The sequence below is a fragment of the Hemiscyllium ocellatum genome, chromosome 30, assembly GCF_020745735.1.
Source record: "Hemiscyllium ocellatum isolate sHemOce1 chromosome 30, sHemOce1.pat.X.cur, whole genome shotgun sequence".
In the NCBI taxonomy this organism is placed as follows: Eukaryota; Metazoa; Chordata; class Chondrichthyes; order Orectolobiformes; family Hemiscylliidae; genus Hemiscyllium; species Hemiscyllium ocellatum.
Window position 1 is genome coordinate 47,529,494 of NC_083430.1, and position 25,994 is coordinate 47,555,487.

The 25,994-nt window shown below is 41.9% G+C and overlaps 1 protein-coding gene across 2 annotated transcripts in view; it reads right to left on the minus strand.

Annotated features, from left to right (window-relative positions):
- Positions 1 to 25,994, minus strand: part of nkain1 (sodium/potassium transporting ATPase interacting 1) — a 573,165-nt gene that overhangs the window by 68,279 nt on the left and 478,892 nt on the right. For both annotated transcript variants that reach the window (XM_060847488.1, XM_060847489.1), the window contains exon 4: positions 11,535 to 11,732. In XM_060847488.1, coding sequence (XP_060703471.1) covers positions 11,535 to 11,732 — 198 coding nt within the window. The remainder of the gene's footprint in view (positions 1 to 11,534; positions 11,733 to 25,994) is intronic.

Consider the following 25,994-nt stretch of genomic DNA (forward strand, 5'->3'; position numbering starts at 1 on the left):
CAGGCTTATTGGTATCTAGAACTCACTGTCTGAAAGGGTGGTAGAGGCAGAAGCTGTTAGAACATCTAAGAAGTACTTAGATGATCATTTGGAGGTGCCATAGCATGTAAGCTTATAGGTCAAGTGCTGGAAAATGGGACTGGAGTAGATAGGCACTTGGTGGTTGCCACAAGCACAATGAGCCAAAGGGCCTCTTTCCATGCTGTCAAACACTATGACTCTATGAGATCAATTTACAGCAATTCTATTGAAATGACCTGTGATGCTCATCGCAGGCACATGGAATTACATCTTGAAACAACATTCCACTCTTTAGTTACTTTTCTGAAAGCATGAACTGGTGGAATTTGAATTCAACAAATATCTGCAATTAAGAATCTGATGATGACCATGAATCCATTGTCGATTTTCAGAAAAACCCCACCTAGTTCACTAACCTCTTTTAGAGAAGGAAACTACCATCCTTACCCGCTCTGGCCTACACATGACTCCAGACCCACAGCAATGTGGCTGTCTCTTAACTGGCCTCTGGACAATTAGGGATGGGGAATAAATGCTACCTTGCCAGTGATGTCCTTATTTCATGAATGCATTGAGAGAAAAAAAACATCCTGGACTGATGGAAGTGGACATGATAACAATATTCAGTTAAATACCAAAGAGCCAAGGGATCACCCAAGAGTGGGTACCGATGATCAGAATCTTTCACCACTGCCAATCTAGGGCTTTCCAAAATCTCTTGAAATTATTAAATAAGTCAGTTGGAAATGATTGAGTAAGGAGATGAGTCAGTCGATGTTGTTGAGTCAGTCTAAATGAGGAAGGAGAGTGGATAGCCTGCATCAGTAAGACACAGTCAGCTGGATCTGATAGAGAAGCTGTGGTTGGAGATCAAAACTCATTTATTCTAGTTCTAATAGTATAACCCTTGACTTAATTTCTGAAGAAAAATGTATCTAACCCAGCGTTGAATAGTTGCAACCACTCAGCCACCACGTCTCAATGGAGAGAACCAAAAACGAAACTCCTTCTCAGTTCCATTTGAAATGGGTGAGCCCTGATTATTAAACTAAGACTGGAATAAACCTGGAAGTAGATCTTTTGGTCTCTCAAACTTTCTTCATCCTTCAAAAAGATTTTTTTTATCCAATCATGGGACATGAGCATCACTGGCTGGACAGCACTTTATTGCGTGTCCTTAGTTGCTCTTGAGAAGATGGCGAGGAGATCATTGTAGATCTTTGACTGGATCTCCCCTTTTCTTGCCCTTTATCCATTTTCTTTAACTCTTGGAGCCACCACAAATCCATCGATCTTGATATTGAATAAGCTGAATGACTAAGCAATCACAACTCTGTAGCATTGAAATTCTGAAGATTTATAAACCTTTGAGTGAATAAATTTTTCCACTTCACTGTCCTTAACACCAGAACTTTGATTCACAGACTGGGGTCCCAGAGTTTAGATTCTCTAGCCTGAAGAATTATCCTCCCAGCATCCACCTTGTCAGGCCCCTTAAGAAACTTCCATGTTTTCAAGAGATGACCTCTCATCTTCTAAGCTTGAAGAAGTATTCAAGTCAATCCTTCTCCCTAGAAAAATCCCTCATCCCATCAATATAGTCAAGTGAACCTGTATGGGACTCTCTAAGGTAACTATTTCCTTTAGCATATGAAAAGACCAAACCTTTATGACTTGTTTTACCAATTCATGGGATTGTGGTCATTATTGGCTTGGTCAACATCTACTGCTCACAAAGCAGTTCAGTGTCAACCACGTTGCTGTGGGTCTGGAGCTACAAAAATGCCAGGCCACATGAGGATGACAGATTTCCTTCCTTAATAGACATTAATGAACCAGATGGGTTTTTCACCACAATGCTGGTCACTATTCAAATGGCTTTTTGATTCTAGATCTTCTAATTAAGTTCAAACCTGATTGTCTATCGTGGTGGGATTTGAAGCATGTCCCCAGAACAGTAGTTTGGGGCTCTGGATTACTCGGATCCTGATGAAGGGCTTATGCCCAAAATGTTGACCCTCTTGCTCCTTGGTTGCTGCCTGAGCTGCTCTGCTTTTCCAGCGCCACACTTTTCGGCTCTAGATTATTCGTCTGGTGACAACACCACCACTTGTGAGCCAAAAACAAGTGTGCAACTAACACAGGGTGACAAACGGAGGAGTCAACTAATGCTGGAACTCTCCTGGGAGACAGCTGCAAGACTAAGACCTACAAACCCAGCGTGAGCCTGTATCTTCAGCAAGGGACGAAAGGGGAGAGTTGGGGAGGCGGAGGGGGCAAGAGGAGAGAGAGGGATAGACATTGTGAAATAGGAGAACTGTATATACTTGAGTAAAAATCGATCTCATGTTAACATTGACCCCTATTTTTTGCCAAAAAGTCTGGAATTTTCCATATATCTCATATAAAAGTCACCCTAGTTCTTCACAGATAACAGATCAACATTTGTGAGTCAAGATTTTAACCTGGACATAAAGTTAAAAATCACACAACACCAGGTTGGAGTCCAATAGGTTTATTTGGAAGTACAAGCTTTCGGAGCGCTGCTCCTTCATCAGGTAGCTAGCTCTGACAGCTAGTGCTTCCAAATAAAACTGTTGGACTATAACCTGCTGTTGTGTGATTTTTCACTTTGTCCATCCCAGTCCAACTCTGGCACCTCGTGCCTGTACATTATTGTTACGATGAAGGAATAATTTTGTTTTTCATGCTATTATGTGTTTTGATGTATAATTCACACCAACATTAGGCGATAGATTTCTTAAGTTCATTATTGAACGGGTGCTATAATTAGTATAATTAGTGTGATACAAAGTTGATCGCACCATCTTTTCCTATAGAGGATTGACCTCTATGCATTTAGTTTGCTATAATTACCAGGTAGCTGTTGACGATTTCTTACGTCTACAATGATCAGTGAGACTATATGAGAGTTAAATGTCTGAACTATTTTACTTACAGAAACAAAAGCTTAAAATGTTAGTTTGAAAAACAAACAACGGTGGATAAGAAAATAGAGGGAAATGGAAGAATTTGGCACAAAAGTTTAGGACACATCAGGTCAGAGTCTCTCTGTGTGCAGCCAAGCTGAGCTCAATTCCCCTGTAGCATTTATGGAATTACCATAATTTGGTCTGCATGAATTTCAGCCCCTCAAAAGTAGTATCCGTGTAATAGTCAACCCCATAAATTTATCTTTAAAAATAGTCTAGAAAATTCAACTTGTACATGAGTATGTATGGTATATAAATCTCAATCATAGATGCATCTAAATAAGTTCCATTTTCAGAGAGGATGATTTATTCCCATATGAATAATGATTTCACAGAGCTGCTATTTCCCCTCTATTGAACTTTTCACCATTTATGATACAGTTTGATGAATTCACAACCTAATTCTTAGTTGAAGCATTCTGACTGCAGCCGTCAGGAACAACAGCCAATTTTCCTTTCAGTGAAATTTATGCTGCTTTTAAACAAAACAAAATGACAATTATGGTCTGCTTTTATGCTTTTCTCACTCCTCCATTCTGATTGCTTGTCCAATTCTGTTGATGCTTTTCTGACAAAAGATACTTGGCATTGTTGGCATCACTGAGTTCTTGGATCTGAGTAGGTACAAGGCAACAAAGAGTCATAGAGTCCTACAGCACGGAAACAGGCCCTTCAGCCCAAACTGGTCCATGCCGACCAAAACATCCATCCACACTAACCCTATTTCCCTGTACTAGGCCCATATCCTCTTAAGGGAAAAACAATGACTGCAGATGCTGGAAACCAGATTCTGGATTAGAGTGGTGCTGGAAAAGATCCTTTCCTATCCATGTATTTGTCCAAATGCCTTTTAAATGTTGTTAATGTCCCCGCCTCAACCACTTCTGCTGGCAGCTCATTCCATATACATACCATCCTCTGTGTAAAAACATTGCCCCTCAGGTTCCCTTTTATTCTTTCCCTTCTAACCTTAAACTGATGCCCTCTAGTCCTCAATTCCCCAATCCTGGGAAAAAAACTGAGTGGCATTCACCATGTCATGATCTCAAAGTTAAAAATCACACAACACCAGGTTATAGTCCAACAGGTTTAATTGGAAGCATACTAGTTTTCAGAGCGACGCTCCTTCATCAGGTGATAGTGGAGGACACAATTCTAAGGGACAGAATTTATAGCAAAAATCTACAGTGTGATGTAACTGAAATTATACATTGAAAAATACCTTGATTGTCTGTTGAGTCTTTCATCTGTTCGAATACCATGATAGTTTCACTTCTTTCATGTGCAAATCACAAAACCCCTTTTTTTAAAAGTTGCATTCTCAGGTTAGCTGTAACAATGACTGTTAGCTAAACAATACGTTGAAGGTGTTAGCCCCCTGTGTTCTCTGTCTATGCCATTATGTTTAGATTTATTCTAATCTGAAAAGTAAGGTAACAGAGTTATACATGAATTCATGCAGTTTTTTGAGCTCAGAGTTTGAGATTAGAATAAATCTAAACATAATGGCATAGACAGAGAACACAGGTGGCTAACACCTTCAACATATTGTCTAGCTAATACTCATTGTTACAGCTAACCTGAGAATGCAACTTTTAAAAAAAGGGTTTTGTGATTTACACATGAAAGAAGTGAAACTATCACTGTACTCGAACAGATGAAGGACTCAGCAGACAATCAAGGTATTTTTCAATGTATAATTTCCGTTACATCACACTGTAGATTTTTGCTATAAATTCTGTGCCTTACAATTGTGTCCACTACTGTCACCTGATGAAGGAGCGTTGCTCCGAAAGCTAGTGTGCTTCCAATTAAACCTGTTGGACTATAACCTGGTGTTGTGTGATTTTTAACTTTGTACACCCCAGTCCAACACCGGCATCTCCAAATCATATCACAATCTCATGCACTTTTCTATGAGATTCCCCCCTCAGTCTCTTAAGCTCTAAAGAAAAAAGACCTATTTTGTCCAATCTCTCCTTATAACTCAGTCCCTTGAATCCTGGCAACATCCTTGTAAATTTCTTCCGCATCTTTCCAGTTCAATAACATCCTTAACTGAAGTTATACAAAATGGTCATTGAAGTATTAAATTCTTAGCGTTGCTTTGACATCCAATTCACACCACTTGTATCCTGTAGTTCGATATGAGAAATCGTTAAAAAAACTCAACAAAACAAGCACCAGAGTCCTTCCTGAACCTTTTAAGACAGCCCAATGGGGGTTGGACTGTTATGCAGTGGGGTGATAGGCAAATGAGATTAACATCGCATTGGACCTGAATGTCCTCAGATGTTCTGCCATTGCGTCCTCAGGATTAGTGGTTTCCAAGGAAGTGATCCCTTGGTCCAGGGGAAAATTGGATATTAAATATCCTTATGCAGCTCAACAATGAAGGGGGATGTCAGTGTCCAGCTGTTCCGAGCTGATTGTGAGGAGGTGACCAGGAATGGACCGGAGGAGGCAGCAATCAAAAAGGGGAGGGAGCAGGCCAATGAGGGAGGGGACCTCTGGGATGAAAGGCTATTGCAAGTCTAAGTGCTTTAATCAGGCCAATAGTTTTGTGAGAAACTGAGCACGTTGATACTAAAGTCTGCTGATTAGGCCAAGACCCTTATATATGTAGCACATGCTCTCAACATTTCTCCAACTGCATTAAAGTAATTAATGTTTAGTATTTTAGAAGTTTGCTGGTGTAAAAAGTAAAGTCACCATAGTCTTACAGGACCGTTGAGTTGCTATCTAATTCGACAGAAAAATGGCGGCGGCTTAACAAGAGGGTCAGAATGCCTCAGGTGAGGGGCAAGGATTGGGAATGAGAATCCTTCATGGTAACCTTAGCTGCTGCGGGAATTGAACCCACACTGTTGGCATCTCACTACATCACAAGCCAGCTGTCCAGACAATTGAGTGAACCAACTGTCTTGCACAACTGGCATACTAGACTTCCACAAACCATAACAAGATAAATCGATTTTAGCGACGTTGGCTAAGGGATAATTATTGGTGAAGAAACCAAGCAGAACCTCTTCCTTTGAAAAACGCTGTAGGATGTTTTACACCCATCCAAGGCAAATGGGTTTAACATTTGATTCTTAAATTACAGCACTGCTGGGAGAGTAGCACTCCCTCAATCAGCCTGGATTTTGTTCTCAAGTCTCCAGTGTGGGACAAAAGGGCTCAACCTTCCAACTCTAAGGCGAAACACAATGACTAAACTATGGCTGTCACAGTGAAATTAGGCAACCAGTACCACATAACCTTCTGACTGCCAGTTGGCTGGCTACTAGTCTATTCAGAGCTGATCAGTCTTACATAGCAGGAAACCACAAATAGGAGTCCCTCACCCTGCTTGCATAGGCTATTGACACCTCTTTTCACTTCCCCTTTGTCAATATGGAGAACAGCTAGTCTCTCTCCTTATCCCCAAAGCCCCTGCCTCAGTAGATTCTGAAATCCTGGATGCTGCACCAATTAAGTTCCCAAAATGGCCATTTTCCAAAAATGAGTGCCACTGGGCTCTACAGTGTAAAAAAAACTTATTAATTTAACACTTAAAAGTTATCCTAAGAGTGAAGGAATTAACTCCTTACAAAATGAGTGTGGTGCTGGAAAAGTACAGCAGGTCAGGCAGGATCTGAGGAGCAGAAGAATCGACATTTCAGGCCAGAGCCCTTCATTAGATTTCTGATGAAGGATTCTTGCCTGGAATGTTGAATTTCCTGCTCCTCGGATGCTGCCTGACCTGCTGTGCTTTTCCAGCACCACTCTTTCGTCTCTAATCCCCAGCATCTGCAGTCCTCACTTCGTCCTTATGGAATGATATAGAAAGGAACTCATTTGACCAATCACATTTGTACCTGTTTGGGTCCCTTTGCATTTTTAGTGTAGCTACTTGCTTTTACACGTTATGGATTTTTGTTTTACTGATGTTTAACATTTCTTGAAGGTTTTGGCCAGTTTTTATCAGTTTTCCAGCTGTGAATGCAAGTGATTGTGTTCTCTAACCTGTGTGTCAGCCTGGTTACCTGGTCATTTCTGGGAACAGGAACATTTGAAATAGTTTGTGTCTTTCTGTTATCTCATAGTTAAATCTAAATCATTAGTTCAACATTTGTTGATGGCAACAACTGGAGATAAACTGAAATTAATGGTAATTTGTATGTGACCCACAAGGGTTTGTAATACAGTTGTCCCCCCATACTCCTGGGAGATATGCTCCAGGACTGACTGGGGAAGTCTGGGACCGTGGATAGGTGTGAACCCATTCATTTCAATGGGAAACATACCTTCCTGGCAGCCTCCTGGACGCTGTTTCCACAACATTCCCTATATTATGTTCTGGCTGCGGTAAACTGTGAGTAACTGAAACAGCAGAAACAAGACCCACAGATCCAGGTTATGGACTGGGCCAGACCCCTCAAAACATTTTTAAGCAAGTAGCCCAGACCATAACTTTGCTGTTTGTTTAGCTGGGTGTAGGGTGGACATTCCCGGTGTAGATTAGTTGGGTTGACTGCCAAGTTTTAAACAAACAGGATTTATTTATAACATTACAGAATGAAACCCAAAGAGCAGAAAACAGAATACCACATAACTTATCCTATCCAAACCCCCACTTAATAATGCTGTTCCAAAAATATGTGCAACAGTCCCAACACACACATCCATTAGCACAGAAGGTAAAATCAAACCCAGGCTCACAGTTTGCAAGGAGAGACAGAAGTCCAGCAGCTTGCTTCACACATCCCCTGCTACAGCTGAATCAAAAAACCCTCCGCTGCCAGGACTGGCCATTCCCTTTCATTGTACAAGTTATTTCAAAATCGTGACAGCCTTTGGCCTGAGGTATCATCTGTTTAGGGTTAAACAAAAAGGGCCCCAATAAACCATTTGTCTCTGCACCAACTCAGCCGTTCCGAAGCCTGGGCTGTTTTATGACCCCTCTGAAAAGAATCAAGGACACAAGAACTTTGAGAAAAAGAACCAGCCTTGTGACACGGGGGCCACTCTGTACATCTCTAAATGGTACATAAAGGCAAAAGGTTGGACAGTGAGATCTGTTTCCTTCATTCTGTCCCACTCATGGAATCATATAATGCAGAAAGAGGCCATCTGGCCCATTATGTCTGTCAGCTCTCTGGAAGAGCTATTCAATTAATCTCTTGATTATCCAAAAGTCTGCACTTTCTTTAAAATAAAGCTCATATTCTGATTTGAAAGCCATCTTTCAATTTGCTTCCATCACCATTTCAGGTATTGTGTCTCAGAGCATAATAACTAGCAGCACAAGAAAATTCTTCACCACTCCCCTTGACCTGTTGGGCCAATTATTATAAATCCGTGTCTGCTAGGTACTGACCCTCCTGTACTGAAGACCTGACTGTTATGCAAGAACTTTATTCCCTTCCAGTTACAAAATAGGCACAATAACTTATCCTGTAAGATCTCTCATAGCTGTATTCCCATCAGATATAAATAGGAATGGAATCTGTGGCAAATTGATACACACAAGGTCACATTAAGACTTCATAGGTTCCTGAGAGGGTGAGCCAGTGAAATTGCAAATCAAACTTCTGTGTTATTCCCTTGTGGTTTGAGCATTTTATTTACAATTGGTACCAGGATAGAGAAAGAGATTGCCTTTTCCATTTTTCATTTCCATTTGGGTCACACATCTTATACTCTAATTGGCATGGCTTCTCTTTCAAGGTCAATAATTGTACTGAGGCAGTGGATAGACAGAGGTGGAAAATGGGGTCATGGATCCAGGAGCTTCCTCATAACTTCTGCTAATGTCAAAGAAATGATCTCATATCGACACTTTCACTAGTTAATAGAAGCTCAATTAGTAACAGATTTCAATAGATTTTCTGAGTAATTGTTCTTAATTCATAATATATGCTCAAATATTTGCATAAAAATGAACAGATTGACTGTTTAAATTCACACTATTGTGAACAATAGCATAGTGCTAATGTTACTTGATTTATAATCCAGAAACAGGGATGTTCTTGAGATTGGCATTCAGTTCTCACCACAGCAGCTGGGGGGAATGTAAATGCAATTAATAAATCTGAAATAAAATCCTGGATTCATTAATAATAATCATAGAACTACCAGACAATTATGTAAACAGAGCCCATCTGATACATTCATCTTCTTTTGGGAAGGAAATCCATTGTCTTTAGTTGGTTTGGCCAATACGTGACTCCAGACCCACGGGTATGTGGTTCACTCTTAAAGTCCTCAGAAATGTCCCAGCAAGTCAATCACTTTAAGGGGAATTAGGGATGGACAATAAGTGTTGGTCCTCAAAATGTCAGATTTTCCTTTGCATTGTGGGCTTGGTGTATTGATTGATGTCTCTATCACCAATTTCAATCGTAATTCTGATTGAATTAATTTCAATCCTTGGTAACTTTGTGAAATATGTTTCCTCTTCTGATTTCAAACTTGTAAGTAAACTTTCACATATGTCAAGTACCTACCACATCAAACAAGTTGATTCATAGCATAAATGCTTTTGATTTTATACATATATAATTTATACACACACCTATATATAATATAGATCATCGATATATACATATATATAGATGATCTATATTATATATATAGATTATCAATGATATTCTGCATCTAATTGACAACCTAATGCTAGTCATTAGTTTAACTTGTTCCTAAAATTTGTGGTGAAAATGTGTTGCTGGAAAAGCGCAGCAGGTCAGGCAGCATCCAAGGAACAGGAAATTCGATGTTTCGGGCATAAGCCCTTCATCAGGAATGCCGAAACGTCAAATTTCCTGTTCCTTGGATGCTGCCTGACCTGCTGCGCTTTTCCAGCAACACATTTTCAGCTCTGATCTCCAGCACCTGCAGACCTCACTTTCTCCCCTTTATAACCAGTCATTCAAACCATAAAGTGAGTTGTTAGCAGCTAGCATCATAGAGTCGTCCAGTACAGAACAGGCCCTTTGGCCCATCAACTCTGTAAACCAAAACTACACTACAATCTATTCTAGCCCTGCTTTCCCACGCTTGGCCCAAATGTTAAGACATTTCAAGTTGCTCATCTAAGTAGTTTTTAAAGTTTGTGAGGTTTCCCACCTCACTCCCCTCCGAGGCAGTGTATTCCGGATTCCCACCACCTTTCCCTCCAATCCCCTCTAAACCTCTCGCCTTTAATTTTGTAATCATGCCCCCTTGTTGTTAACCCTTTGATTAAGGGGAACTCAGCTTTCTGCTCACCTTGCCTGTGACCCTTATAATCTTACTGTCCTCTATCAGATCACCCCTCAACCTTCCTCTGCTTAATGCATTACTATGCACTGTTACCACAATCTCGCATCACACAAAATTAGAGATAATTACATCCCTGTGGCCGTTAGCACTGAAGTTTAAATTAAACACAAATTATTTCTTATAGGATTAATGTTTAAGTGGATTAAAGTTCTGTTGGTTTCTTGAGCTGATGACCTTTACATTCAAAACAAAAATGGTCTTCATAGCTCCAATTGTTCATTTTAAAATGCAGACATTCAAGATATTTTAGTTTCTTCCCTTCTCTACAGTCCCAGCTAGAAGGGCTGATTTCAAAATCCTTATATTTTTATCCCTACCTATGCTGCTCTGCTGCCAGAAATGAGGATAAATTGTCCTTTTTTCCAGTGGGAATGAGATGCAGGTTTTTGGTGTGATCCTGTGACAACCCTGTCAAAGCTGCTCACATTAAATCCTGATCCCCTCACTTCCCCAAGATCTCAAATATGATAAAAACCAGAAGAACTGCAGATACTGTAAATCAGAAACAGATACAGAAATTGCTGGAAAAGCTCAGCATGTCCGGCAGCATCAATGGAGAGAAATCAGAGTTAACGTTTCGGGTGGAATAAAATACACTGCAGGACCTGCTGAGCTTTTCCAGCAATTTCTGTTATTGCTTCTTAAATATGACAATTCCTGATGCCTGTCAGTCTTTCAAAAACTTAAGGTTGGCTTCGCCTAATCACCAGTTTGTCATACAGTCTGTCCCGCTCTCCATTATCTTGTTAGTCTCTTGTGCAATAATCCATGGGCTTCCTCCATTGCCTCTCAGTTGAGAAACAGAAATCTAAGATTGCTTTGCTTTTTCATTCACAGAATGAGGGCATCACTTGCAAGGTCAGCATTAACTGCCCAGTGGGGCAATCAAGAGTCAATCATATTGCAGTGGGTCTGGAGTCACATGTAGTCCACACCAGGTAAAGATGGCAGTTTTCTTCCCCAAATGGCATTAGTGAACCAGGTAGGTTTTTCCGACAAATGACTCATGGTCATCATTAATTGCAGATATTTATTGAATTAAAATTCCACCATCGATCAGGGTGGGAATTGAACCAGGTCCCCAGATGTTATCTAAATTAACAGCCCAGCAATAATACCACTAGGCCATCACCTCCCTGCATGGGTGCAGCCTTGCCTGGTAACATCTCTTGCCTCAATGTTCTTTGCGAGGGAAAGCGAAGGTAAACACTTAACTGCAAGGAGGATCTGTAAGGAACTGCTGGTGACTTCAATGTATTGGTAGTCAAGGAGACAGCCTGACACTGTGATAACGTGATGGTCTTCAGGAGCCTGGTCAGCAGAAGTCACTTGTGTTGCCACACAGCCGGGTCCATTCTGCATCCACCACGAGCGATGCAGTGAGGTGTTGAAGGTCATGACAAAGTCTCTGTCCTGCAAAACAAAATGTAACAAAGCTTGTTAAGCACTAGGGTGAGTGTGGGAGCACTAAGTGGTACATAATCATTCCCAACAATAATTAAAAGGTTTGGATTAATGCCACTCTTTCTTACTAAAGTAACTCACAGGAGGAATTTCACCTGCCAATGTGACAACTAGAAACTTTATCAAAAAGGCTCAATAGGCTTTTTGGCCCTTCATAGCTGCTGTACTAACAATATAATCATGGCTGGTCAACTGCATGAAAAGGTAAAAATGCTTTCGTCCAAGAAATCTGGGTTGCAATGTCAGTGTGTGAGTGCTTAGACAGTAACAATCTTTCCATGTTATTTATAAAAAAAGTGTTGATATAGTGTGTTTGAAATGGATTAATTTCCTGACATTTCCAATCCCTGCCCATCCACCAATGGTACATGCCTGAGTTTCCTGTTGGTGTAGCAGGTTCTAGTGGCCCCTGGTAGTGATGCTTGTATTATAGAGGAGTTAAATAACAAGGAAAGCCTGAACCCAGGACAAAATGGAAATGTGTAGCACTGGAAAAGCACAGCAGGACAGGCAGCATCTGAGGAGCAGGAGAATCGACACATAAGCCCTTCATCAGGAATGTGGAGGGGGAAGGGGGATGAGAGATAAATAGGGGATGGAGCTGGGGGTAAGGTGGCTAGGAAGGCAATAGGTAGATGGAGGTAGGGTAGTGATGGTGATAGGTCAGAGCGGAGGATGGTGTGGATAGGTGGGAAGGAAGATAGACAGGTAAGACAGTTCAAGAGGGTGGTGCCAAGTTGGAGGGCTGGAAGTGGAATGAAGTGGAGGGAGGGGTCATTTGGAAATTGGTGAAGTTGATGTTGATGCAATATGGTTGTTTCCCAATCTCCCCTTCCCCCCCACCTCATCCCAGATTCAACCCTCCAACTCGGCACTGCCCTCTTGACCTGACCTACCTATCCACTTTCCTTCTCATCTACCTGCTTCACCCTCCCTACTGACCTAACACAATTACGCCCCATCTGCATCCACCTATCAGTTTCCCAGCTACCATCCCCCCCAAGCCCCATCCCCACCCTGTTATTTCCCTCTCATCCCCTTTCCCATTCCACATTCCTGATGAAGGGCTTATGCCCAAAACGTTGACTCCCCTGCTCCTCGGATGCTGCCTGACCTGCTGTGCTTTCCCAGCACTACATTTTATCGACTCTTGATTCTGCAGAATCTGCTGTCCTCACTTTGTCCCTGAAGGGGAAATGATTGGACAATGTCTCTGTCCCATTACACTAGGACTCCACAGCACTAAGGGACTAGGGTTGATTTTACACATGCAAACTTTGTAAATATCCCCCAGTCACTGCTGTTCCTTTGGAAGAAATTATCTAATTTCCATTGGGAGACTCTGCTGTGGTTTCAGCAAGAGTTCTGTTTTTCAAAAGTTCATGGATTATTGAAATTGAATGTAAACTAGACTCTGGTTACTTTAAGTCAGAATGATTACTGTAATTCCTGCCCTGTCTTCAATCATTGACTGCTATAAAAGTGTCTCTATTGACACAGTGCTAAACTTTCAAATTTAAGATTGGTTGAAATCCACACAGCATTCATTCCTAAATGTAGACACAGTAGTCATGAAGGTTAAGTAAATAAGGTTGCATTTTGCACAGGTATTTTTCTTTGAGTAAGATCATTCCTAAATGTGCACTTGTTACTGATTATTCCAGAAAGATTCATTTTGGAGAATCTGGAATACAGAAGCGTTGTCCTAGCAGGAGGAACCCATCATTCAGAAGTGAGATGAGGGAAACTCTCTTCACATAAACCTTGTGATTCTTTGGAACTTTTTACCCCAGAGATTTATGGATGCTCCAACATTGAACACATTTAAAACTGGAATAGTCAGCTTTTCAATCTGAGGGAATCAGGGAATATGGGAAGTTGGAGGGAAAGTCGAACTGAAGCCGAAGATCTGCAATTATTACAGTGACCAGCAGAGCAGGTTCGATGGCCAGAATGGTCCCATCCATGTCCTATTTCTAATGTTTAATATGTGACTTGTTTTCATAGAATCACTAACCTGGCAAGTCCAATACATTTTGTAAACAATAAAAGCAGGGGAAGTAGCAACTGGGGAGGGAGGGAGGGAATGTGGGCGGATGAGAGGGGAGGGAGGGGATGTGGGCGGGTGAGGGGAAGGGGATGTTGGCGGGTGAGGAGGAGGGAATGGGGGCAGATGAGAGGGGAGGGAGGGGATGTGGGCGGGTGAGTGGGAGGGGATGTGGGCGGGTGAGAGGGAATGGATGTGAGTGGGTGAGAGGGAGGGAGGGGATGAGGGTGAGTGAGGGGGAGGGAATGTGGGTGGGTGAGGGTTCGGGGATGTGGGCGGGTGAGGGGGAGGGGATGTGGGTGGGTGAGGGGATGTGGGCAGGTGAAGGTTAGGGGATGTGGGCGGGTGAAGATGAGGGAGGGGATGTGGGCGGGTGAGGGGAGGGAGGGGATGTGGGTGGGTGAGGGGGAGGGGATGTGGGTGGGTGAGGGGGAGGGGATGTGGGTGGGTGAGAGGGAGGGGATGTGGGCAGGTGAGGGGATGGAGGGGATGTGGGTGGGTGAGAGGAAGGGGATGTGGGCGGGTGAGGGGAGGGAGAGTGAGGGGGAGGTGATGAGGGTGGGCGAGGGGAGGGAGGGGATGTGGGCAGATGGGGGTGGATGGGCAGAGATGACTTATCTTGGTTTAGAATCTGTCTCAGTGTAACCCTCAGTTAATTTGGAAAGAATGCTAATTAGTTCCTAGAGGGCTGGCAGGAACAGCTACAAATACATTACAGTAAATCGCTGTTGAATGAAGTTTCCTCAGCGTATTGGCCCATGTTTTGAGAATCTCATTATAACACAGGACACAAGAACCATACATTACAAGTAGGTATATGCTGCGCGGAATGGATCTTGTCAAATAAATCACGAAAACGTTTGCATAGTCCAATCAGCTTTCCCACAGAATATAAGAAACCACCCCTGCTTCATTTGCACACTACCTTTCACAAGTGTGCAAGGTCTAAAATCGATAAGGAATTCAAACTAACAGTCAGAAAACCATTACCAAGAGTGATTGAAGTATTTTACTGACCTGGTTTATTGCTATTCTTTTCTTTTAGAAAAACACATGCATATGATAAAATCTAAACTGCACAGTTTATGTATTGCATCTGTAGATTGTTATGGTTTTGCCTCCAGTAGGGTATATTACCTGATGGGGCAGCACTTCTGTAAGTTTTGAAAGTCTTAATAAACTTATGTTTGAGTATTTGTGCATTTTAAATTGCTTAGAACAAAGTTACCGGTAGCTGCATTTATTAGTTCTTTTCGAGGAGTTGTTATATCAGTTTAACCATTATTCTCACACTCTGCTGTTGTCAATAGCCCACCCATCTGATCCCAGTGAAGGACATGACTTTCCCAAAGTGCAAAGGTTCAAACAACCCAAAACCATGGACAATATGAAAATCCAAACTTCAAGACAAATGTGAGTGAAACAGGTATGAAGGAGACAATTCTGACCTTGCACAAGGGTGAGGTAACCAAAAGTTGAAAGTGTGTTATTGGAAAAGCACAGCAGGTCAGGCAGCATCTGAGGAGCAGGAAAATTGACATTTCGGGCCAGAGCCCTTCATCAAGAGACATTCCTGATGTCGATTTTCCTGCTCCTTGGATGCTGCCTGACCTGCTGTGCTTTTCCAGCAACACACTCTCAATTCTGATCTCCAGCATCTACAGACCTCACTGTCTCCTGAGGTAACCTAACCTCTGGCATTAAAAGACAGGAAGTGAGTTCATCACAAACAATGGTGTAAGATAACTACCAAATGTCCAGTTAAGAGACTGGAAGAGACATTATTATAAGCAATGTACATTGATGGATGGTATAACCAACCCTGGAGCCTGGTATTCCTACCACAGGGTATAAACTGTTTGTGATGTAGAAAGAACATTCTGTCCATTCAGTCCTGTCCCAGAACAAAGAATAACAATTGCGACAGATATCAGCTACTGCACATTAAATATCAACACCATAGGTTGCAAATTTAAGTCACGTTATCTCAGTATTGCAATGAGTTGAGTACAAAATGGTTTCTGAGCATGTCTGCTCATCTTTCATATTTAGTACAAACCTATGGTGGGGGGAGTGACAATGACCTAGCAGTGAGATCACTTAGACAGTTTATCCAAGACTCATGTTCTACCAAGGCTCAAGTCCTACCATACCTGGAAGTAGAAGTTCAATTCAATAAAAATCTGGAGTTAAGAGTCTCATGAAAACTATTGTTGATTGTTTGTGGGGGGGGGGGGGGGGGGGGGGGAGGAATCCCCTTAGGGAAGGAAATTGCACTCTTTTCCTGGTCTGGCCTATATGTGACTCCAGACCCACAGCAACGTGGTTGACTCTTAACTGCCCTCTGGGCAACTAGGGATGATCAAAAGTTGACCATAAATAAGGATTGCCAGCTCTGGTTGGACATGTTTCTGGAGGTTTCATCAAATGACCTTAATGTTGCAAACCCAGCTTCCATCATCCTAATTTTAATCATGAGAGATGACCTTCCACAGGTACCTTGCTTGTCGATGCTAAGTGGAAAATGAATCTTTACTGATTCTTTGTAGTTCGTCAAACGGCCTTTATCTCAATGTTCAATTTTATAGCCAATGAACAGAAGGAAACTTATTTTTTGAAGGTATTTTTCTTAACCCGCCAGTGATTTTCTCCTCGATGTCATTTGCAGCAACGTCCCAGTGATTAACCTTTAATTCCTGAAGACTTCAAGAAAACCTGGACAATTGGCAGCTAGTGGAAGCGGGCATGGGTTTGAACAATGCTGTCTAAGGATCTGTGGTGAATTTATGCAGTGCATCTTGAAGATAGTACACACTGATGCTACTGAGTTAAATACTTAAGGGAGGCAGTGCATCTGAGATAATGGAGAGTGGACAGAGTGTTGGACTTAAAGAACTGCTACCATGGTTACCAAAATGGTGGAGCACATTCACTGAATGACCCAATGTTCTGTAATTGATGCTTGAAAGCATTTTCCTGATAAAATGTGAGAGGAAAAAAAAACAATGAGTAATTACTTTTCACTTTTCTGTCAGAATTTGTTTTAAACAGTTGTTTCTGTAATTTTTTTCATATAAATAAATCTTGACTGAAAAACAAATTCTCAAAGGTGTAAGCCTGAGGTACAGGCCAGGGTCACATTTGGAAATGAAATCTAAGCAGGAAAAAGAAGAACTATAACATTCACAGAGTCATCGAATAATTTTAACGATTGCCAGTGAAAGAATCGAAGAAAATGTTTGCTATGAGTAACGAATGTGTGGAACACAGAAAATTAAGTGGGCATTCAGCCTGTCGAGCTGTTCCTGGAGAGAAAAAAAAGACCTAAGGGTTTCTTTAACCCTGTGGTGTCTGTGAGCAGCACAATAAGAAAAATCCACGTCCATCAGAAACCTTAGTGTCATCACTGTTGATAATACTCCTGTTACTGCTGATACAACATACTGCTGTTACTGTTATAGCTGCCAGCAGTACTGTTGTAATGTTAAGAAAAAACAGAAAGAGTTGGAGAAAGTCAGCAGGTCTGGCAGCATCTGCAGACAGAGAAACAGAGTTAATGACCAAAGACTCATCTTCAGGACCGAAGGGGTTTAATGCTGTTGAAAATGAGGGAGGAAGACGGAATGGAACCGATAGTGGAGGATGCCTAGACCAATAGGAAAGGTCGTGCTAATGATGGTAAAGGATAAATCCAGATGGAACATAGGAGGAGCAATTGCTGCAGATGCTGGAATTTGTACTGAAAACTACAGCAGATCAGGCAGCATTCAGGGAGAGAGAGCAAGCTAACATTTTGGGTCTAGATGACTCTTCATCAGAAAGTGAGTGAGTGATGATGAAGAATCATCTAGATTCAAAATGTTAGCTTGCCCTGTCTCCCTGGATGTTGCCTGATCCACCATGATAAAGGGTAAAAAATGAGGTCTGCAGATGCTGGAGATCATAGCTGAAAATGTGTTGCTGGTTAAAGCACAGCAGGTTAGGCAGCATCCAAGGAATAGGAAATTGGACGTTTCGGGCATAAGCCCTTCGGCTTATGCCCGAAACGTCCAATTTCCTATTCCTTGGATGCTGCCTAACCTGCTGTGCTTTAACCAGCAACACATGATCCACCATGATCTTCAGCACTTGATGTTTTCAGTCTAGATGCACCATAGGTGTTACTGGTAGGTGCGAGTAGACAAAGATAGTTTGACTTTGCTGACAGGAAACCCATGTACACAAGACACAGGGCAGGGGGAGGGCATGTGCAGAATGGAGGTGGAATAAAACTGGAGGATAGAGCTCATGGTCAGGAGCTGTTGAGTTCAAAGTTGAGTCCTGAGGATATAAAGCACCGAAGCAGACAATGAGGTGCTATTCCTTTTGTAGTGAGTTTCACTGAAACTCTGCAGCGGACCTTTTAGCAGGAGAACTAGCACAAAAGCAAAATGGCCAATAACTGGAAGATCAGGGTGATTCTTACAACTCGTACAAGGACTATAGTCACTGATGCCAAGACAGTATAAGCAATAACTTTCATTCCAGAGCCAGCATACAACCACAGAGCTACACACTGAGAGCAGAAATTAGAGAAAGTAGTAAGATGATGAACGGCTAGGAGAAAGTGAGGACTGCAGATGCTGGAGATCAGAGCTGAAAAATGTGTTGCTGGAAAAGCGCAGCAAGTCAGGCAGCATCCAAGGAACAGGAGAATCGACGTTTCGGGTATAAGCCCTTCTTCAGAAGTGCACTGCCATCCCCAATTCTGCAAAGTAATGAATAAAATAACAACTTGCCAACTGTCTTCATAAAGGATAAACATCACAGAGAAGCAGAGAACAGAAACAACTCTCTCCAACAAAACAGTGAGTGCTCTGACAAGAGAAAGAAAAGTTTAATTTGACTGACAAATAGATTTCAGTACCACTTCGCTATCGATTAAGATTTGCTGTTATCATGTGAGAGGCAATTATACGTGCATTAGAAGCAACTGAATAATAAAGAAAAGAAATCAATGCAGCGTAATGTTGTCCTTACATAACTTGGAAATTAATTTCAAAGGTCTAACACAGCTGAGTGGAAGGCTGGTTTTAAATCCTGATGGAATAAATCGATAAAAGAGCAGCATTGTAGCAGGACTCTGGCTGCTTCCTTCAATATGAAGTATCAGTTGGCATCTTGGTATTAGCAATTGTTACAGATGTCCTGGTATCTTGACTTCAATATCTCAATATTACCTGTAATGTCCTAAGACTTTTAACACTGCAACTAGACCACTTCGACATTTGCAAGGCTGAGACAATAGTTTAGCCACTGTTGTACATCATTGCAAACAGCAAACAGTTTAAATGCAATTATGTAAAAAAAAATCAATAAATGGTCAGGCCATCTGCAAACTGTAAGCTGTTCTTTTCCCCTTTGTAACTCTCATAACATCGCTAACAAAGTCAACGTATTTCCAGCGCTAACTCTCCAGTCGGAAGAGCTGTGGGATCGAATGGATCTTCAGTTGACCATATCCCCAACTAATAAATATTCACCACCTTTTGGATGTCGGTTTGCTGGCTGATACTCACCACTGGTTTCAATGGATTGTAAACTTGGTGTTGCACTCAATCTAGTTAGTCTATCGGTGAGTCTGTTTGTTTAAAACTACTGTCATTGAGTCTCTGCTTATATCGGGAGATGGATACCTGGGGATGGCTGGTTTCTGGTACAGAATCATGCCAACAGTGAGGGTTCGGTTCCTAAAACAGCTGAGATGACCATGAAGGACTCACCTTCTCAACCTCTCCCCTCACCTGACCCTGCAGGCTCGAAGGGCAGAATGTCCGACTCCTGCATCTATTGTCTATTGTCTATTGTCTAAAGTTACTGAGAGACCACGACTAAGGCAAGTTGATTTTATTGAACGCCAATATGATGCAACCATTTCAGTGACAATATTGTAAAAGACAGTCCATTTAAGGTCACGCCCAAAATATAATAGGAAACAGATGATATCCATTGGTCATTTGTTCGACTCTGAATACTTGTGGTGTAGTGGTAATGTCCCTATGTCTGGGACAGGAGACCTGGTTTCAAGACCCACCTGCTCCAAAGGTGTGCAATAATATCTCTGAACCGATTAATTGGGAAATACTGTATAAAACTGTGAATGCCTGTCTGTGTTCTGCGGCTATGCTCATGCCTGGATATCCTTGGAGAGGGAGCAGGAAGTGTTCACCAACATCCTTCTGGCACCATAAGGTCGGTGATGCATTATCTCCCCCTCACACATTATTTTGACTTAGTACCCTCCCTTGATTCCCCACATTTTTATTTTCTTCTTGTTACTATGGCACTGCCTCCTGGTGGACAGTGTTTGTTATTTGATTGTTTGGGAGGATTTGATCATTTGGAGGTGGTTTGATAAGGGAAAGGCCTGATCTTGCTGAGTAACGGGGGTGGATTAGGAAGGAGAAAGAACAAACCAGTGTCTGTATTGAATTAAGAGATATGAAGGAACAGTTTTTGGAAAGACATACCAAACTCCTGCTTTACATGGGTAAACAGCAGTTCAATATTCAGGAGAGTTGGCAGAAGATTGAACAGTGGATGTGGGGTTAGGATAAAAAAATCTATCAAGGTACCAAAGGAGATGGTACATCAGAAACAAATAGCTAAGTTGAGACTCTCAAGACACTCCAGTCATAACAACTAATTCATCATCCCACTTCACTTTTCTCTCATTCACACTTCCAATCATTATTTTTTTATTTTGAAATCTCTTAACCATTTGATTTCTTCCTTCACATATTGTTACAGTTATTTATTTCCATTTTTGTCCAAGAAAGCAACTCCTTTAGTTTCTCCCCGGTGTTTAATTATCTCTGTTCTTGCCTTTGCTGAACATCAATACATTATACTCATTGATGCTCTGCTTTGAAGAAACTTGAACATTATTTGGTTTCCATTCCTTACCAAGTATTTCCTTTAAGTTTATTTTTCCAACCCTAGGAAATAGGAACAGTAATGGACCATTCAGCCCCTCCAGCCTGCTATAGTGTGTAATAAAACAAATAACTGCAGAAGCTGGAGATCTGAAACAGAAACAGAAATTGCTGGAGAAACTCAGCAGTTCTGAAACCATCTGCAGGAAGAAATCATAGAATCATTCAATCATAGAATCCCTATAGTGTGGAAACAGGCCATTTGACCCAACAAGTACACACCAACCCTCTGAAGAATATACCCCCCCAACCCATTCATCTACCCTATTATTCTACATTTCCCCTGAATAATGCAACTAACCTACACATCTCTGAACACCATGGGCAATTTAGCATGGCCAATTCACCCAACCTACACATTTTTGGACTGTGGGAGGAAATCAGAGCATCTGAAGGAAACCCACACAGACACGGGGAGAATGTGCAAAGTCCACACAGACAGAAAGTAGAGTTAACATTTGAGTCCAATGACTCTTCATCAGAACTTTAAAATCCACACCCTCCACCACTTCAATGCTCACCCTCTGTTACTCTGTGTCTCCCTCTCTGTGTGGAATGTTCTTCACTCTCCTGAGAAATCACATCTTGATCGAAGTTGAAGCCATCCATACAGAACACAGCATAGAACATAGAACAGTGCAGCACAGTAAAGGCAATGTGTCTGTATTGAATTAGGAATTATAAGGAAACAGTTTTTGGAAAGATATGCCAAACTCCTGCTTTACCTGGGTAAACAGCAGTTCAACATTCAGGAGAGCTGGCAGAAGACTGTACAGTGGATGTGGGGTCAGGATCCAAAATCCTGACCCTCAATGTTGTGCTGACCTTTTATCCTACACTAAGATCAAACTAACCTACATATCCCTCATTTTACTATCATCCATGTGCCTATCCAAGAGTTGCTTAAATGTCTCTAATGTATCTGACTCTACTACTGTGGCTAGCAGTGTATTCCATACACCCACCACTCTTTGTATAAAGAACCAACCTCTGACATTTCCCCTAAACTTCCTCCAATCACCAATCATGCCCCCTGTGATAGCCATTTCTGCCCTGGGAAAAAGTCAGCTTTGAGTTAATGAGCATTTTACAACCCACCCCACTTTGCACTCTAGCATGAGGCTGTTCTGTAAGACACATCTATTGAACCTCGGTTATTGCACACTTGGAGTTCTGGTACTAAAGTGTTTGAGAAAGCACAGTACTGTACCAGTATTGTACCAGAACTGAGAGGATTGACTAACCAGATAAGATAGAACAAGCCCGTGGGCTTCTCCCTCGAAGGCAAAAAACAGAAGGGGGATTTAACACAATATTTTGACATATTGGAAAACTGCAGAGATGTTTCCATTTGTGGGAATCCAGACCTAGTGGTCTTAAATATAAGATAGTCATTAATAAATCCAGACTGGAATTAAGGAGCAACATCTGTGTTGCAAGAAATGTTTTATTCGCTCATGAGACATGGGCATCACTGGTTGGACCAGCATTTATTGCCTGTCTCTAGTTGCCCTCGAGAAGGTAGGGGTGAGCGACCTTCTTGAACTGCTGCAGTCCACCTGCTGTGGGCTAACCCAGGGAGGGTTTTGCCTTTGCTGAACATCAATACATTATACTCATTGATGCTCAGCTTTGAAGAAACTTGAACATTATTTGGTTTCCATTCCTTTCCAAGCATTTCCTTTAAGTTTATTTTTCCAACCCTAGGAAATAGGAACAGTAATGGACCATTCAGCCCCTCCAGCCTGCTATAGTGTGTAATAAAACAAACAACTGCAGATGCTGGAGATCTGAAACAGAAACAGAAATTGCTGGAGAAACTCAGCAGATCTGGTACAATCTGCAGCAAGAAATCGTAAAGTCATAGGATCCTTACAGTGTGGAAACAGGCCGTTTGGCCCAACAAGTCCACACCATCCTCCGATGTATATCCCTCCCAAACCATTCTCCTACCCTATTACTCTCCATTTCCCCTGAACACTATAACCAATTCTTGCTGCCTTCTTGAGCTGCTACAGTCCATATGCTGTAGGCTGACCCAGGAGGGAGTTCCAGACCTCTGACCCAGCAACACTGAAGGAATGACGATATACTTCCCAAGTCAGGATGGTGAGTGATTTGGAGGGGAACTTGCAGAGGGTGGTGTTCCCATGTAACTGCTGCCCCTTGCCCTTCTGAATGGAAATGGTTGTGAGTTTGGAAGGTGCTGTCTGAGAATCTTTGGTGAATTTCTGCAGTACATCTTGTAGATAATACACGTTGCTGCTACGGAGAGTCCATGGTAGTGGGAGTTGATGATTGTGGATGTTGTGCCAATTAATTGAGTCATTTTGTTCCAGATGGCATCAATCTTTGTAAGTATTGTTGAACCTGCACTCATCCAAGCAATTGGGTAATATTCCATCACACTCCTGACTTGTACCTTGTAGATGGTGGACAGCTTTGGGGAGTGAGGAGGTGAGTTACTCACTGCAGTATCCCTGGCCTCTGACCTGGTCTTATGATGACAGTGTTTCTGTGGCCTGGGAATGTCAGTTTGGGAATTTGTCATCATAAAGAATAACTGAGGCAATAGAAGAGGGACATGTTGCTGAAGTCTTTCATCAGGGCAAAAGCAAGAATGCCAATTTCAACTATGACAATTACGTATGCTGCCACTTCTGTCTTTCCCTCCATTTGCCTTCTTGAGGTTTGGCCTGCCATCTTCCATTAGTTTGGTCCAAGTTAATGGACAAAGTACTGCAGTGGTCTGATGTTGCTTTCTGCAAGATGACTGATTAGTAGCTTCTTCGGCTCTTACAGCCAGCCTTCAGATGAATAGGAAAGATTTACAGACTATGACTCGAGGATGATTTACAGACCATGACTCCAGGATGGTCACATGGTTTTGTCACAAAATGAACAGATGTTCCATGACCAACAAGACCGATGTGGGACACGAACCCAGAGCTGGGAATACTACCTACTGTGCCACAAGACCTGCAGTTAGTACCATGATTACTGCAATGGATGCCATATTCCTGCAGTTCATTTTAAATTTGACATGCTTACATTTGTCCTGTCTTCAGTCATAGAGGCATACAGCATCCTTGGTCCAAACAGTCCGTGACAACCATGTTCCCAAACTAAACTAGTCCCACCGGCCTGAGTTCGGCCCATATCCCTCTAAACCGCTCCTATTCGTGTACTTATCCAAACGTCTTTTAAATGTTGTAAATGTCACATACTCACTGCCTCCTCTGGAAATTCATTCCACCTGCAAACCACCCTCTGTGCAAAAAATATGCCCCTCCTGTCTTTTTTAAATCTCTTTTTCTCACCTTAAAAAACGATCCCCCAGTTTTGAAATCCCCCACCCTAGAGCAAAGACAACTACCATGAACCCTATCTCTACTCCTCATTACTTTATAAACTGCTTTGAACCTCCTACGCTCAGTGGGAAAAGTCCCAGCCTAATCAGCCTTTCTTTATCACTCAAATTTTCCATACCTGGCAACATTCTGATAAATATCTTCGGAACACTCTTCAGTTTAATAAGATCCTTCCCATAACTGTGTGAACCAGAGTACAAGACAAAAACTCTTTGGCAACATGTCCCTCTTACCAGCCATGTTCAGATTCTGTACAATTAAGTGACTGTTTGAACAGGATTGAAAAGGATGTTGGATAAGTGGATGAGGGTAAAAGGTGTAGACGATTATACTGATTAAATTTGAGACACAGTGCTAACAGAGGTGAATGCTGCCTTGAACACATGAGCTGAAGGACCAATTTGTATGCTGTGTACTTTATGTGGTATCAACAGTAATATTACTCTGTAATAAGATCATAAGACCATAAGAAATAGGAGTGGATGTAAGGCCATTTGGCCCATCAAGTCCACTCCACCATTCAATCATGGCTGATGGGCATTTCAACGCCACTTACCCCGTACTCTTCCCATAGCCCTTAATTCCTTGTGAGATTAAGAATTTATCAATCTCTGCCTTGAAGACATTTGCCGTCCCGGCCTCCACTGCGCTCCATGGCAGTGAATTCCACAGGCCCACCACTCTGGCTGAAGAAATGTCTCCTCATTTCTGTTCTAAATTGACCCCCTCAAATTCTAAGGCTGTGCCTACGAGTCCATGAAGTGGCCTACAGTAATATTTTAGCTGTAAGCAAAATCTGACAAATTATTTGAGTGGATGTAATAAACCAGGCAAAGAGCAGCTGTAAAATTAGGGTGGTCTGGCCTTAGAGCACAATACAGCCAAGATACTGTTACCACAGCAACTGAACATCCTCATCTCTGAGTATCAGTGTATTTTGAAAATCTAAGCTGACTGCTCAAAGACTTCTGAAATAATTGTGTTCTTTTTTTCTTTCCCACATGCATCAGCAATCCTAGCTGCAGACTTTTCAGCAAAATAAAAAATCCTGAACTGAGCCTCTGCTTTCCTCATCCTTCCTGAGCCTGCCCCAAGCTTGGATCTGGAGTTTGAGTAAAACGTCAATGTTTGATTTCGATTATTTTTAATTGTGATTCTTCAATTGAAATGAAATTGGCAACCTTTACTTTTGAAACATCCAAATGTTTTGAATCTGTCCTTTCTCAGGATTTGGGATTGAGATATGGAGAGATAAGGTTAGTAAAATTGAGTAAGATTAGTTGGATTGAGGTAATGTTAGTAGGTTTGCAGATGACACTAGAGTCAGTGGAGTAGTGGACAATGTGGAAGAATGTTGCAGGTTGCAGGGGGACTTCAATAAACTGGGCAGACGGTTGCAAATAGAGTTCAATGCAGATAAATATGAGGTGATTCACTTTGGGCAAAATAACAGGAAGGCAGAATACTGCATCAATGGAAAGATTCTTGGTAGTGTAGATGTGCAGAGGAATCTTGGAGTCCATGTACATAGATCCCTGAAAGTTGCCAGCCTGGTTGACAAGTGCTGTTAAGAAGGCATACGGTGTGTGTGGTTTTATTGGGAGTGGGATTGAGTTCCAGAGCTGTGATGTCATGCTGCAACTATACAAAACGCTAGTGCGGACGCACTTGGAGTATTACGTACTGTTCTGATTGCCCCTAAATAGGAAGGATGTGGAAGCATTGGAAAAAGTACAGAGGAGATTTAGCAGGATGTTGCCTGGTCTGGAGGGAAGGTCTTATGAGGAAAGGCTGACAAACTTGTGTCTGTTCTAATTGG